Source organism: Lissotriton vulgaris, chromosome 3_1, assembly GCF_964263255.1.
Source record: "Lissotriton vulgaris chromosome 3_1, aLisVul1.2, whole genome shotgun sequence".
NCBI lineage: Eukaryota > Metazoa > Chordata > Amphibia > Caudata > Salamandridae > Lissotriton > Lissotriton vulgaris.
The window spans coordinates 909373172-909390595 of record NC_141689.1 but is presented as its reverse complement, the minus strand read 5'-3'; the positions used below and the strand labels follow the sequence as shown (position 1 = coordinate 909390595).

At 46.3% G+C, this 17424-nt stretch overlaps 1 protein-coding gene across 1 annotated transcript in view; it reads right to left on the bottom strand.

Moving 5' to 3' along the window:
* CFAP95 (cilia and flagella associated protein 95) overlaps positions 1–17424 on the bottom strand; it is a 208550-nt gene that overhangs the window by 67732 nt on the left and 123394 nt on the right. The window contains exon 5 of the mRNA XM_086963071.1: positions 12904–12964. Within this exon, the coding sequence (XP_086819197.1) occupies positions 12904–12964 (61 nt within the window). The remainder of the gene's footprint in view (positions 1–12903; positions 12965–17424) is intronic.

The window sequence follows — 17424 nt, the reverse complement described above, 5'->3', positions numbered from 1 at the left end:
GGAATGATTTTGACTCTTAAGTGGGCACCAATGAAGACATGCATGTAGCCAGTGCTCTATGTAGCACATCTGGCATGAGTGCAACTTGCCCCACACAAATACCTCAGGCAGGTCATGGTGAGGTGGACGAAAGTTTTAAGTACTTTACGTTTATAAAGGTGGATTTAGAGTGCTGAATAATCACAACATTCATATTAAATTAGACGAGCCCTACTTCACATTATGTTAACCACTGAATTTGCAACCCATTAGACAAGAAAGCGACTCATGTTGGGCTGGGTGATCCCAGTCCACAACAAGCAGGTGTGATCCTAGATATGGATCTGGACTTAATTTATTTTTTGTTCTCAATGGGCCATGAACCTACATAATTGATTAAAACATTCCCTTAAATAAGCTGGAATAGTTGTTGTATTTATTTGTACCATTAGCTAGGCTCTTTGCAGTAGCAGCCCGTGGAGGGAGTGACGCGGGCGGTGGGGCGGGGTGAGCGAGAGGCAGGGTGGGGGGTGGTAAACTTCGGCTCACGGCCGACCGGAGAATGTAAGTAAATAAATAAATAAAACAAATTTCATTGTGCATGCTGAAACTCATTTGACGTTTCAGCGCGCGCAATGAAATTTGTTTTATTTATTTATGTACTTACATTACTCCAGGTCGGCGTGAGCAGGAGTTTATTACCCCCACACTTTCTCTCCCCCGCCCCACCGCCCAATGGGCTCAGTTAAGGGGGTTTGTAGAGGATGTGCTCTTTTTCAGGAGCAGGATTCACATTCTGTCTCTGCTTGGAAAAGCTAATTCTGCTCTACTGTCAGAAAGACATAAGGCTTTCCATATGTTAATGAGTGCTAAACTGGGAGGGGGTAATCGTGATTAATGAAAGCAACTTCGGATGTGCTATTTAAACCCTAGTATTCTCGCATCTTGATGGTAGTAATATTCCATGACCTACGATTCTACATGTCTACACCAGCATGTTTCACCCATGGCCTGAAGAAATATGATCACAACACCACCATCCTGGTGGAAATCCATTAGCTTCCCTAGATGACCCGCACCTCTTTAAAACCAGCAGCATAATTTACAAAGCCATCAAGGCCAGCACCCCTGCTTTTTCTTGCAGACACGTTCACCATCTCTGGTAGATCCTGGCACCACTGCGTCCAGGACACGATCAAACAGCAGACTAAGAAATGGAAAAAAGAAAAATATCTATGCACCCAGACTCTGGACAACATCCCATGTCTATCAGGAGTGCCCCAAAGCTGCTCCAATTTCGGAAAGAGGTGAAGACTCAAATCTATAAAGAACACTACATCACAATGCATTAACCTCTCCTATCACCCATTGACTTTATGCTTGTCTTTAATCCTGTATAGTGCTAGACTGCCTTTTGAGTAGGTTTGCACTATAGAAATACAGTATAAATACATACTTTTCCATACATAAGCCTGATGTCCCGGGTTTATTGCTTGGTGATGACCATGTCAAACCTCGAAGAGAATATTATTCCAAATTATTTTCTCTGGAAAAGGCTGAAAGCAGGTGGGTCAAGTTAGTTTTAAAGGATACATACTTTCCACGGCACACATAAATACATTCCTTGTGTGGAACTATCACTGGTGGCTCAGTGAACTAATGCATCCACTCCATGTAACTGTATTTCATCTCAATGTCACAGTTTCAAATCCCGGACAGTTCACTGAGCCTTTCTTCTTTCCTTCTGAATTTCATAAAATGAGTATCATTTGGAATGAGGAAATTGGAAACGTATGTTATCTGCCACTAGTGCTAAGGGACTATTCAGTTGTGAAGGTGCACTCTACAAATACATTTGTTATGTTACCTTGATTTTTTTGGGAAGGGTTTAAAAAGTCACTTTACTTGCCTGCCTTCCGTGTTGCAAGCCAGGCTTTTCCATGAAGCCAAGGTCAGTGGCTTCGAAATATGGAGGCTTGAAATTTCTCTATATGTGAGGCATATGTGTGTAATGTATGAATGGAAGGACCCTGCATAGGGTCCAATGACTCTAGCAAGTGGCGTTCTGATCTTTATCAGTTGTAATTATGGATACTACTTCTTAGATGACAGCATTTTCATCAGAGAAGAATACTGTCCAGGGTTGTCCAGTGTAGTGGTGGATTGGAACTCTCAATTCTAAAGGACAACAGCATTCAGAAGTTGGACCCCTATGTGTTTCAAGGACTTCGGGATAATGTGTGGCCATTCCAAATATAACAGTATCGTTTGCACCTGATGTGTTCACTTCCTTATCAATTCAGATGAAGCCCAGATCCATGTGCACGGGTAGTGTATTTTTATCGGCAGGGCAAGAGAAGCAATAAGGCTTATGTCTTTCTTCATTAGACAATCATTCCTCTGGCATTTCTCTGGTGATTCCTCCTGTGACAAGACTTCAACTGGATCTGGTGCTGGTGTCCCCATTTTGGCCATCTCAGCTGTGGCATTCGATGTAAAAGGAAATTACTCTACAGGATTCTTGTATCCTTCTGCTGCATCCCATATGGCTTCTGGATGCTCGAGGATTTCATTACCCTTTGATTCCTTAAAGATCTCTTCACACTCACAACTGGAAAGTGTTGTAGACCTGACAAGTGTGAAGGCCTGTCAGAGAAGGCTTTGAGCTTCCTTAGCCCAAGGTCCAAGAAAGGGTGTGATTCATTCTGTCAGCCAAGGATTCATTGGTGTGTGGATGAGGAATTGGATCCTGTGGGAGTCAGTCCTGTGAATGTTGCAAATTTTTAAGTGATGTTTTAAGGGTTTCGGCTTACACTATGGTTAATGCTCACTGGTCTGCTCTTCTGGTGATTCACTCCACTTTGGAATTGGATCCATTGTGCTAGAATCCTCTCATTCAATATAGTATGAAGATCATATGGTTGTGGAATGCACCTCAGCTGCCTTATGATTGTGTATAGATCAGGGCTCTCCAACCTTCTGGGTATAAACAGCTACTTATGTCCAATAAAAATCACCCGAGCTACTAATATTATTACTGTTGTAATAATGACCATATCAGTCATGATTACACTAGTGGCCACCCCATACAAAACTGTCAGTAGTGATCACCTCATTGCATCAGACGGGGCTGCCAGCAGTAATGTGAACAAGAGTTTATCAATATGGATTGCCTCTACGAGGGTAATATATAACTGTCATTGCTGCAGTGCTCTCTGTACCAAGGTAATATCATGAGCAATAAGCTCCCTATATGATTTATCACTCAAATATCAGCTTTAAATATATTTTGCAAATTCAACCATTTTTCTCCAAACATAAATTTCTGAAAAAAGTTCTGAAAATACACACATTTTCATCTTGAATGCATGCTTTTTGGTAGACATATATTAATTAAGCCAAACAAAAGCCTCTAATTTAGTAGGCTGGGCTGCACACAGGAGAGGTACTCATAGGTAGCTGGAGAGCTACTCATTGGAGAAGTCTAGTGTAGATTGTAAATAAAGTATTAGGAGTTTCTAAGGAACCAGCCTGAAAATAGGCCTCTGATTTTAAAACAGTTGACAACATGGCTTTGCTATATTTAATTTTGTCTGGCTAGGGTTATGATGTAAGAGCCAGAGTTGTAACTTCTTAAACTGTTAAACTCCTGAACCAGTGAATTTTGTCTTGAGAAGAAAGAAGATCAAAGAGAGAGTCAAGTTCAATTTCTTACCTCTTTTCAGGAACACACTTAGGGGTCAATTATTGTGTTGGCAGATGGCCCGTTGCTCTGCCAGGAGGCAGAAGTAGATTACTCTATCCCCCTGGGGGAGGGATTGCACTCCAAATGTATAAATCACTGCGAAGCTGGCAGTCATTTATAATCCATTGGCAGGAACTACCTTCTTAGCAGTTCCTTGCAATGCATATCGCTGTTTGGTGCAGGGTTGCGTTACCATGACGCAACCCTGCACCAAACATTTTAATTTTTTGATTTTGAAAAAGAAAATCCCAAAATGACTTTCAAAATTTTAAAAAAGAATGCTGTGGTGTAGCAGTCTGTACAGCGTACGTCACTTCGTGACGTCAATGGATATCCGGCGGCGGCCATGATCTCCATTGGCGCGCGGACTACGTAACAGTTTGGAACGCGATTCCGGCGCTCGGGGTAACCGAGCTAATTTAAATAAAGAATAAGTTACCACCATCATCTATGCCTCTGGTGGTTTGTGCAAGGCAGAGTGTGGGCAATGTACATCATTACAATAGCGATGAGGCAGTGACAGTGCCGGCAGACTCAGGAAGGCACTCAGAACCCACAACAGGGCAGGGACAACAGCGTGCCCAGCCCCCACTCGCCTGCACGTGCCTTAGGCGGACCCGTCCGAACACGAGAGTACCGGGAGCGTGGCAGAGACACCGCGTCCACACAGCCATGCCACAGAGCCACACCACCAAAGCTGAGGCATCCACCGGGGCCACCACGGACGACGCAGGACGAAGCCGCCAGAGGACGCCGCACAGCCTCATCGCGGGTGGATAAGCGAAGGAGCACCCCAAGTAGGCCCCCGGTAAGCTGGCGCACAGGGGCGACGACCCAGAGGGGACAGAAAGCAGTCCCTAGGAGGACAGCGTGAGTGCAGAGCACGGACACCTCAGCACAAGCCCCCCTCGTGGCGCAGAAGTCCTAGAGCCACGAGCCAACGACACCAGGAACATGTGTGCGCAGACATTTTCATTGACGAACCCTGTGCCCTTCTTGCCCACGGTTGGGGAACCAGAGATGCCCTGGGAGGACTGGAAACCCTACTTTCTCAACTACCTATCGCTGTTAGAAGAGGAAGGTGGAGAAGAGTTCTCCAGCGCACGACGCAAGAAAATACTACCACATAACCTGGGCCCAGCAGGGCAGCGTCAATACCTCCACCTCGTGAAAAAGGAAAGACCAGCTACAGACACTGATGTGTTTCAGCATGCCTTAGAGGATCTAGATGCGCACCACCGTCCTGTCGTGTGCACAGCCATAGACCGATTCAATTTCTTCCAAAGAAAACAGGCAAAGGGAGAAACAGTAGACAAATACGTGGCAGCGCTACAAAAATTATCCATCACATGTAAGTCTGGCGCCCTACAGGAGGAATTATTAAGAGACCAGATAATTATGCACACGATTAACATATCCGTACAAGAGAAGCTGTGGGTAAATGGCGATGCACCCCTAAAGGAAGTCGTGGCCTTAGTGAAGAAGGCGGAGATGTTGAAAAGGTGCGCAGAAGCGGGCAAACAGGAAAACACCCACGCGGCGGTGTACAAGGTGTCGGACAGGAAGACGACGGAAACTCAACAGACCACGGGGCAAACAGGAGCACGCAACAAGAAGAGGTTTATACCCAAACCCAACAGATCGCAAGGATTCAGGAACTGGAACAAGGACGCATGCTACAGATGCGGAAGCAACACATACGCACCCAACGACAAAGGGTGCCCAGCGTTCAGTGTCAAATGTTCCTATTGTGGGATCATGGGGCACTACGAGAAAGTTTGCAGGAGGAAGACATCCAGAAGCGAAGTCAAGTACCTAGCGTCAGACTCACGCAAGGAAAATGAAGAGGCGGAGACCGAGGAAGACGATGAAATCCTGATGGTGGGAGAGCAAGTTCTGGGATTGGAGTGCGCCACAGATAAGAAGCCCAAGTGTGAGATGACAATAGGAGACATACCAATCACCATGGTCGCCGACTCTGGATCACCATACACGATCATTCAGAGAAGTGTGTGGGAGAGGGATTTCGCCCCCAAGACCAACCAGCATCTACTACTGTCGGACATCCCCCCGGTGACGTTCACGGGCGAACCTATCCCAATGGTGGGATACTGCTGGATGCCATTTGAATTCAAAGGTAGAACGACAGGAGGAAAACTATACGTGGCCGATAAAGGGCCGTCAGTGTTGGGCTGGAGAGACCAAGGAGCCCTTGGATTAAAGCTAAATCCGGGAGGACGCACACAAGTCCTCATGACAACGGACGCGCTGGATGAAGGGGCGCAAAGATGGCGAGAAGAGTATCCAGCCGTGTTCCAAGAAACCATAGAGCGCATGGTGAAATTCACGCACAAAATCTGCTTGAAGGAAGGAGCTCAACCCTCATGCCATAAAGTACGCAACATTCCGTTCAGATGCAGAGCTGCAGTACAGGAGGAACTACAGAGGTTGGAAGAGAATGGAGTAATAGAAGCAATCGATAGCGCTGAGTGGTTGGCGCCATTAGCGGTTGCTCAGAAACCAAACGGAAAGGTGAGATTGTGTGTGGATCTCAGCGAGTTGAACAAGAACATTGTCGTGGATAAGTTCCCTCTCCCCAGAATAAATTAAATGCTAGCAAAAACTAGGGGTGTGCGATGGTTTACCACAATTGACTTGACATCGGCGTATCATCAGGTGGCGTTACACAAATCGTGCAACCATATCACAGGGTTCATTACTCCATTTGGCTGTTACAAATTCTTAAGGATGCCGTTTGGGTTGGCCTCGGCGGCCGCTGTTTTCCAAAAGTTGATGTATCGCCTGTTTCATAAAATGGAAGGCATCCAGTTTTTCCAAGATGACATATTGGTGATAGGGACAACAAGAGAAGATCACGACAGAAAGGTGAGGACAGTACTAACTACACTGATGCAGAATGGACTGACAGCCCAGTGGGAAAAGTGCAAATTCGGCGTGAATTCTGTCACATACTTGGGACACGAAATCAGCGATTGTGGGATCGAACCGAAAGCCTCGAACGTGACAGCAATCAGGGACTCTCCCACCCCGGGGAACAAAGAAGACATCCGAACCTTCCTGGGGATGGCAGAGTTCTATAGTAAGTTTGTTCCCCACTTTGCCTCAAAAACTCACTGTATGTAACAACTATTGAAGGACAAGTCAACGTTTAAGTGGACCGAAACAGAACAGAGGGAGTTTGAAGAAATGAAACGGAACATCTGTGAAGCCGTGCCCATACAAGGGTTTGACCAAGACGCCCTGACCATATTGACTACAGACGCCAGCGACCGTGGATTAGGCGCAGTGCTGACGCAACACACAGACGAAGGGGGAAGTGCCACGATAAGCTTTGCATCAAGGGCCCTGCCCCGAACGAACAAAAGTTCAGCGTCATAGAAAAAGAAATGCTAGCGGCGGTATGGGCAATGGAGAGGTTTCGGCAGTTTCTATGGGGCGAGAAGTTTTTACTGCGCACTGACCACAACCCCTTAGTGAAAGTGCTCAAGTCGAGCGGACACGACCACGCGACGCCCAGGATAGCGAAAATGACGTTGAGACTGCTAGACTATGTGTATGAGGTTGAATACATACCAGGCCACAAAAACAAGGTGGCAGACTTCTTGAGCAGAGCGGCGTCCAAAGAGAGAGCCGAAGACAAGGCCTGCAGCGAATGGGAAGACTACGACATAGCGACCACAGGGGACCCTGAAAGAGCCATAAGTGCCCAAGAATGGGAAATGGAGTATGCCAAGGATAGTACGCTCAACGCCGTGAAGTCTTACGTGACCACAGGGTGGCCGGACAAGAGGCTGCAGGACAATGGTGTGAAACAATTTTGGGAAATCCGAGAGGAGGTCTCCATTGGCGACAATCCATGTTTCCTGCTGAGGGGCGCCAAAGTAGTCCCCCCACAGTCCTTGACAAACCAACTCCTAGCTATGGGGCATGAAGGACATCTTAGCATCGTCAAGACCAAATGGAGAATGAAAGAAGACTACTGGTGGCCAGGGATGGACCAACACATTGAGAAATATGTCCGTGCATGCAAACAATGCAGCAATGCCGACAAGACCCAAAGGATGCTACGTCCACCCCTCGGGAAGTACGACTGCCCAGAAAACCCGAGGGAAGAAATATCCATAGACATTCTGGGGCCAATTCTAGATGGTCAAGGCACGCCAAAATACCTCACCGTACTCATAGACAGGTACTCGAAGTGGCCTGAAGTGGACATCACAGAGAACACAAACAGAAACCATACTGGCTTTTCTTACCTATACCTTCATAAGGGAGGGTATACCCAAAGGATTACTAAGTGACAATGGGTCGCAGTTTGTCTCAACCAAATGGGAGGCGTATATGGAGAGGAACGGCATAGCCGTGAGACGCACACCGATATACCACCCTGCGGGAAACGGCCTTGAACGATTCAATAGAGTGATCATGGGGTCGGTCCAGGCAGCCATCAGCCAGGGCAAAGACTGGGAAAAGGAAATAAAAAGGTTGATGTGGGCTTACCGCATAACGCCTACGGCCACAGGGTACAGCCCGTTCAGGATCCTGAGAGGGCGTGAACCGTTCACCAAGGACAATGTTGCTTGGAAACACCTGACAGTTCAAAGCCACTGGTCACTGGCCGTTGTCCGGAAGAATTTGGAGAAGGCCCAGTCGGTGTACGCTGAACATTACGACAAGAGGCACAATACCAAGGAAACCACGCTGGAGAGAGGAGAGTGGGTAAGAGTTAGGAATCCCACAGTGAAGAAGAAGGATGACAGCAAATTTACCCCATCGTTGCAAGTCATGGAACCGTATTCAAGGTCAGCACTCCTCAGCGATGGCAAGGTGTGGTCTCAAGACCGGATGGCGAAGTGCAACCGCATTGAAAATTGGAACAACATAAGAGAGGCGAAAAGAGACACGCCGAGGAAGGCGGACCCCTTTGGGAGCAACAGGGAAGGAGAAGGCGCTGTGAAACACGGTAGAGACCAGGCTATGGGAAATGAGCCATGGACACAACCGACCCAAGAGTCGACGAGAGTAGAACTGGAAGAAGAGACTGAGTGTGAAGGCCAGGACGCCGGGGACACACAGAACTGTGAACTCACACAACAGTCTCCCATCAGAGGGACCCACGGTATACAGACATGCAGAGGCAGGAAGATCCACCTACCCAGAAAGTTTGAAGCGTATGACATGACCTGCAAGTAAGACTGTTCCTTATCGTTGTTTATTGTTAAAGGGGGGAGATGTGGTGTAGCGGTCTAGCTTACCGCGTATGTCACTTCGTGACGTCAACGGATATCCTGCAGCGGCCATGATCTCCATTGGCGCGCGGACTGCGTAACAGTTTGGAGCACGATTCCGGCGCTCCCGGTAAACGAGCTAATTTAAATAAAGAATAAGTGACCACCATCATCTGTGCCTCTGGTGGTTTGTGCAAGGCAGAGTGTGGGCAATGTACATCATTACAAATGCTCCTCCCACCATTATTTACATCTTACTGTCCCGCACTGCCACGGTTTGCCTGGTGGGGGCGGACAGTAAAAAAACAGTTACATGCTCACCCATCTAAATTGGGCTGACATGTAGCCATTTCTCTAATGGATCTTCCTTCGTCTGGCCGTTGGAGAGATTTGGTTATGGCAGTGAAGGAGTAGTCAACTCTGTAGACAAACCTATTGTCCACCCACAATTAAATCGGGCAGGCAGACCATTGTGTTGGTGGTGTATACAATCGGTCACAATAGCAACGGAATACACACCACGCCAACATAAATTTCGGCCCCTTACTGGTGTAGTCAGAAGTGCCAGAGAATATGAGTCCTATCTATGCTTCATAACGTAACATACATTTGTAAAGTGCACGCTCACACGGGTGGGGGGGGGGGGGGGGGGGGTATCATGGCTCTGGATAAAAAAGGCTGAGCGGACCTGCCAGGATTTAAACCTGTGACCGGAGGTAAAACAAAGGTACCTGGAGAGTCTACAGAGTCACCAGACCCAGCCACCAGACCCCGTCAATGTCTCATGTTTGGGGCCTATTTGGTTAGGGGTAGGACGCCATCAAAACCGAGCCTTGTTGTGTGTCCGTTGGATGATATTTTGAGGGCAGCTGAGCGGTCTGACAAACTTCAACTGTTGTTAATATCGGAGCCAGTTTCTGCATATATTGTTGAGGGCCTATAATACACATACATAATCTTAGCATAACTGTCAGGCGCTGGCATAGGTGATTCTCCGTGTTGAGAGAACTTCGCTTGTATCAAGCATTCAGAGTCTGACTAAGACTCGGAAAGAGGATTGGGTCTATAATAAAATAACTTGTAGCGTTTATCTGTAGAGACACGTTACCATTCCTAAAGGCTCCAAATAAGCAAATACTAGTACAACAGCGCCCTCTATGGGTCCCGCAAGTGAAAAGCAAGGTAACATTTGTACCGTTTTCAGACATAAATTATTGACAAGTGCTCGACTTAAGGTGAAAAATCTGTGTTTTTTAAGAAATCACTTGTGACAGCTTCGCAAAGAAAGAAACACTCCAACCCACTTACCACACTTGCTGTTGCCATAGTTACACTCTGGGTCATTCAGGTGTGAATTTTGATGCACAGACAAGTGTAATAAATACCTTGGTATATGTTTGTAAAAATCCGAAAAGCTCAGATTCCTTGGGTTTTAACCAGATTTCAAGTGCCTTTATAACCACTCCTCTTACGCCTCTAGCAACATCCAGATAAATTTACGCATGCGGAAACCATGCATACGTTGCGAAAATTACCGACACCTACACATATGTGGCTTTGATGTTTCTGCCCTCCAATAAAGTTGTGGAAAGTGTCCTTATTCAAGAATTATGTGTAAAAGGGGCAGGATGGCAGGTATATTTTGGGGTGAAAGGGGCGGCGGGGGTTCGGGGGGAGGGGGGGTACCAGGAACTGGCGCTGTGGTCTCGAGGCCATGGAGTACATGGTATGTTGTAGGGTCATGGCGCCAGGTATGTGTGAGCGTTGAGGGCTGGATAAGAAGGAATCACAAGTTGACACCAAGTCACCAGAACCCTCCGTTTCCAGGCTCAGACTTTGCTTACATAACATCCAAATGCAGACTATCTATAGCCAACTACCCTTCTAAAAAAATCGTTTAAGGCCTTTTTAGTCAGCCTCAGTTACTTATCTATCCTCCCTTCGTTCTAGTTTAGTTTTAGTTATGTATTATCTTCTACTACGTGTCAAATGCTCTTAGGGTTGGGCATTTGCACTAATAAAATATTAAATCATATCAAGTCAATCAGATCGACGTATTATTCAAGTGGATCAATTGCACTCATAAATATTAAAGGAAAGGCCAGGACTAGATGCTCGAAGTCTCAGTGACATGGGGCCATAGAGAAACCCCTGCAGAGGATGGTGGTGCATAAGAAATCCAAGGAAATTATATTCAGACCTGCAATATTCTGCATTATAAGTCCTGTTATATTCCTTGTGCTCTGCATTAAAAAATCGTGTTGAGCGTCAAGACAACATGAGTGGAAATTTTCTGTCTCTATGCCACCGTTCCGCACCTCCCAGAAAGCACAAGTAGCAGCACCATTCTGACAATGTCAATAAGTAAACAATGAACTGAGTCATGGGGTCAGTTGGGGTAGCTAGAAAAGAGTGGGGTCCAGAACAGGGTCAGAGAGGACGGAGAGAAGCGCACAGGTGGAGAGAGGCAGCAGGAGAGAACACGGGGGCTCCAGCAGTCTAGGAAGAATGGTCAGTAAGGTGGGATTGCTCACGGGGAGAGAAAGAGTCTGGCATCCCCCACAGGGGTTGAGCGGAGGGGAGCAGCAGCCCCAAGGAACCAAAGAGTCGGCATGCCATCTCTAGTTACCTCACATTTTAGCAACCCTGTCTTGGCCAAACCCAACCAGATACCGGCATACACCAGCAAAATGTATGGCGTCTGCGTGATGGGAGGAAAGCGTATCATGACAGGCAGCGACTTCCTCCAGCGATAGCCAAACCCTGTGGGGAATCCCCATTAAGACCAACAGACCCCTTGCATGCAAAGTGTCATGTTCTGCCACTGGTCCACCTTTTAGAGGAAAACGGTCATATTCGACCAGGGCTCTTCTAGCTCCATTGGCCAGCTGCGTACAGACGTGGATGTCCTACAACTGATTGATACTCAATATGGACAACTTTTGCTGCGTCCTTGTTGCTACGTCATTGCAGTGAAGAACCAGTTTTGGAATACAGTTATTCATGCTAATGGCTCACTATGAGAGACATACGTAACAAGAAGAAGAACAGCAATGATGATGACGATGAGGACAACGAAAATTGCAGAACTGGGCATACATTTGCAGAGGCGCTCCTTCGCTATGGCGGAGGAGTGTTGCCCGACTGCTTATAAGCAATGCATTGCAAAGGAAACATAAAATGATAATAAATTTGAGTATTATGTTTCCTCTTGCATGGCGGGCCGGTGGGCGGGGCGGCTCTGCTCTTGGAGTAGGGCAGGGGAGGAGTGGTTTGCCCACTCCTAAGTTAGCAATGACTAACCAGTCATGCACACTTTCCCTGTTCTCCATGCAGGCTGAGAACAGGCCCAGGTACCCATTCCCTGGTTCAGCGTCGAACCAGGATGCTCAAAACGAATCTGTGCTTCCTGTGCATCAGAGAGCAGGAGCACAGGCGCAGGACCAGTGCAGCAATGTAAGTGTTTCTTTTTTGTTTTATTTTTTACTGTTCCCCCATACCCCCTCGCGACCTAAACACCCCCCTGCAACCGCACCTGTCTCACCACCCGCAAACCATGCCGGCCGCCACTGTATATCTGTTCACAGAAAGAAGGGGTGTTAACCAGTACAGGAAGAACCTACATGCAACTGGCGGGCAATGGGCCATATGCATGAACACATTTTCCCATAGACACAGAATGGACAAAATCCGTTGATTCATCTGGCCCTATATCCGTTGTGTCCCAACATTTTAAACTCTCTTGAATAGACATGAATGTAATCTTGAAGGACACAATGACAGAGATAGCCGTGACATTAAAAAGCATGATTATTGTAAATAGAAATTTTTTACCCCGTTCCACATTTCACATGAGCAGAATAAATCAGCCAGTAGCATTTTAACAGCAAAACAAATTGTAAACCCATAATGATCTACTTCTATACTTACCAAGGTTGGTATATAACGACATGGAGGCACATACGCATCATTGTATGTTGTATTCAGGTACCTAAAAGGCACATTTGGAATAATTTACTCTATAAGAAAATAGGCTGCAATAAATTAACGAAAATAACGCGCTTTATATGCAGCACTTGCTTTTTCAGTTTTGCCATTTAGTAGTACTGTAAATGTGGTATCATTACCAAAATCAACTATACATAAACCCTTAGAGTTCATAAGGTGGTTTGAACATTCATCATACAAGTACAGATATTGTTTTTCATGCATTTAACACAAGAGTACATATTACATATTAATTTTGCACCTTTAATTGTGAAAAAATAGGTAGAAAAAACAGTTTACAAATATTATTTCCTATTTCTAAATTTGCAGTAATTTCACACCCATTGGTTGTAATAAGGCAAATATTTGGGATCGTAGCATCAGAAGCATATTCCAATGGGCTGTTTAATTCCCGATTTGGCCCAAAACGGAGTTTACGCCCTATTTGTGTATGACGAGGTGAGAATACTGCATTCCTTATGCTCCCTTCAATACGGTAAGCATTTCTCCTGCTAAAAGTTGGTGAAATGTGTAGTACACATCCCACAAATGAGGAGTATAATCTGGGAATTCACATAGAAATTCTGATTTCCAAAGTCATTCCCCTTTCCCCTAAGGGAATCTCACAACAGGCTGGTGGTCCCTTGCCCTAGAAGTACAAAACCAGCAGTATTTGTCTTAACAGGTGCAGGAATACTGACGCATGTGTCCCATAAATGTTGGAATCGCAGTTTGAAAGTTTTAAACATACAAGCATAGAAGACAGGATGCAGCCTACCTCAGGTTGCATCTATGCAGCAATATTTTAAGGCTGCAAATGTATGTGTTAATGTGTGAGATGGAAAACATACGTAGCTAGCCGGCATTAAATATTAAGAGTGCTTAATTTGAGCCAGTGGTTTAGGGTGCTCGACACCAGCACTTAATTCGCAACACCAGCACTTATGACAATCTACCACAGGGAGGCGCTGTCTATCTAATTTAGAGATGAGCACAACAACAGTTGTTTATTAATTCAATATACATTACAAATGACTAACTCCTGCCATCACAGCCATTCTTATACATTTGGGGGCCTGGAATAATCTGAATTGTCACACTTGTAGGAGTGTGATGGTTAGTAGTTGCCGTAGTTGCCTTGGTTCTGTCATTGGCAGAGCTGGCAGGGGCAATAGTTGTGAAAGCTGCAATGGCCCCTTGATGCGGGCCCTAGCACATATATGTTTACAAATTAAGCACTGATTAATAACAATTCATATTTTACAAGGAACTTACAAATCTAGGTAAATTACCCCAAATCAGTGTTGTCACGAGAAGAGTGTTATGCTTGCCGACTAATGAAACATGGGAAGCCTGGTGGTGCAGAAGCGCCCTGTAACCAGCGCTTTGCTCTTCTGAGGTGCTAGGTCACTGCTTGACCTGATCCCAGGCAGCTTGCAGTGAGCACCATCTGTCAGGTGGACGACCGCATGACCTTCTACACGCCCACCCGCCAGCTACGATCGACCAACCACGCCCTCGCCACCGTACCACGCATCCGCAGAGCCACCGCCGGAGGAAGATCCTTCTCCTACCTGGCAGCCAAGACCTGGAACTCCCTCCCCATTCACCTCCGACGTACTGAAGACCATTTCTCCTTCAGGAAGCAACTCAAGACCTGGCTGTTCAAGCAGTGACACACCCCCTCCCCCAGCGCCTTGAGACCCTCCCGGGTGAGTAGCGCGCTATATAAATGTCGTGATTGATTGATTGATTGATTGATTGGAGCAAAGGGACTGATGTGGTCTGCTTCCCCCTGGGACTGCTGGAAAGTTACAGGCTCAGAGGTGCTTCACCCACCTGAGATGCATACTTGTCTGCTCCAACGTATAGATGCCCGGCACTTGATTAGACTTGGGTGGGTGGAAGCCTGGCCATCAACTGCCAGAGGAGGGGTGGGGTAGTTGGTGAGCCAGTGGGATTGGTGCTCCACAGGGCAGCAGCTCTGGTGAGATACAGGCTGAAGGAGCTGCGTGGAAGGGTGGCCTAAATTGGTAGTGTCTAGTTGCAGACATAAAAGTGTCTGCCATTGATCACTACAGTGTGGGGAAGGGTTGTGATGGCAGAGCTGTTGGGAGGAGAAAAATTTAACACATGTAGGGGGCCAGAATATTACAGGCTGGAGTACTCACACTAGCATCCACGTGTTTTTCCAGCCAGTCTAACATTGTATGCGAAATGTTCTACATGCATAGAAACAGATGCCATTTAAATATTTGCAGTCCATGAAATTATCAGCATTGGAGGCTGCACGCTCTAGCATCGCATATAAATTGTGTGAAACTGCCATTTTTGAGACTGCTTTAATATGTGCATGCCAGTCAGGGGTCTAATAGACAGAGCAACATTATCAATGCCTACTAGAAGATGTGAAGGTGGTGGAATGGCAAAGGGGCAAAGAAGTTGGAATATACACAGCTGGGCCGACGTGACCCAGAGTGGAGGTGGTGGGATAGACCATGCATGTAAAGTAATAGCAGGTGAACCCTTTGCAGACAGTTCAAACACCATTGAATTGAAAAGCTGATTTTGAAGTGCAACAAACAAGTCCTATAGAGGAAATATGACACATTGACTGCTTCTAGTACTCCTAAAGAAATGTCACAAAAGGGGTAAGAATCTGTGATCATGGTGCTTGGCCACAATGAAGAGGCAACATGGAAGACTTCTTATTAGGATGAAAAGTGCACCAGTTAGGGCTTTTGGATTGGAAAAAGAAAGAGAATGTCAAGCATGCTTTTTAACTGATTATCCCAAAGTTATTTCACAACTTAAGGACACTTAAAGACATCAGTGGTGGCTGCTTCTGAATAGTACACATGGGGAAAGGGGCGAGGGGGTGTAAAAATGTCACTCCCCTCCCGGCTGCCACTTCTCCTCTGTCCTTCTTCTGTCCACAACGCAGGGAAGCAGGATGCACACAAGCTCCCCTAGCCAATCATGAAGCTGCTTTCACTAGCGTGACAGCAGCGCCGTGATTGGTCTGAGCGGCAATGTTCACCATTCATACAGGGACTTGGAACCTGGAATAGTTCTCCAATCGGCTGTACAAAACAGCTGGGTGGAGAAATACTAAAGTGCGCATGATGTTTGGCCTGCCCAAGATGGTTGTATGGCATTACAACGCGGGCTTTTACCCCGCATGCCATTTCGCTGGAGGGCGCTGGATAGTTTAATTTTCTATTCCAACTCCAGTTCACGTTGACAGTAGGGAAGATGTTGGATAGAAAATTTAACTATTCCCTATCCAACAGCGTCCTCCAGCGAGAGTCGTTGTAACGACTTTCGTTGTAATCCCTGTGTTGTGATGGCATTGCGGAGTAATCCCCGCGTTGTCATGGCTGTTCACCGCCCAAGACAGCCTGCCAAACAGTCATGCCAAATTATGGTGCATCAACCACTCCTCCCCATGACACAGCCCAGCCCCGCACCACCCAGTACTAAAAACCTAACTGCTGCAGTAGGAAGAAATACAATGAGAATAACATTGCATTATTATCATTTTATTTTTACTTTTTGCAAGCGGCAGATGCTCCTCCACCTCAGTGGAGGAGCTGATGCCCAAAGACATACAATTTTACAGGATAAACAGCATGCCCACTCAGAAATAGACCACAGCAGCACCACCACTGGGTTGTTTTTAATCAAACAGCAGTGGTACAAGGGAAAAAGGGACATTTTAACAGAGATAGGAAACAGAGTGCAATGTTTTATGACGCCAGGTGAATCTCCTTCTATGCTGATTAAAGTACAAAAACACAGTACCATTGGAAATCATTTGAAGAAGTAAAGCAGATAACGATTAAGTGGAACACAACATATACTGAATTACAATAATCCTTTTTCGGGGGAACACAAGTTGAAAAAAGTTGTTATTTGAGAGCGTATCCGGGCCACTGGGAGAAACCGAATAGGTGTAAATGCGGCGAGACTCGCAGCTTGAAGTTTTGACTGTGAGTGAAGATTTGCCTATCCCTTTGAGCCCATGAAGCGGTTTGCACCATAAAACACTATACCCCGCCTGGTGAATAGCAGGAGTTTGATGGACGGGTAAACCGTGAGTTATCCTGAGGAGAGTACAAATTGTTTATCTACCCTCATTCCCATTTCCTAACGGTGTGGGCAGGCCTTAGCGTGCTTGGACCCCCGTAGGATTGTTTTCAATTTTTAAATTTGGTCCTGAAGAAAGCTGAGCTGACCTTAGCTTTAACAGCAGAAACATGTTGACCAGTCACTTTCTGAGGTCCCTGGACAAAAATAAAAAAATCCAGCGGCTACACAGTTTTTAATGTGAACAACTGGCCCCTAATAAAGTCTGTTGAGGCACAGTTGTGATCTTTTAAACACACACTTTTTTGCACTGATCACTACTTTCACACATAGCAGCTCCGCTGCACTTGCAGGCGTGGTAGCACACAGGTGGGG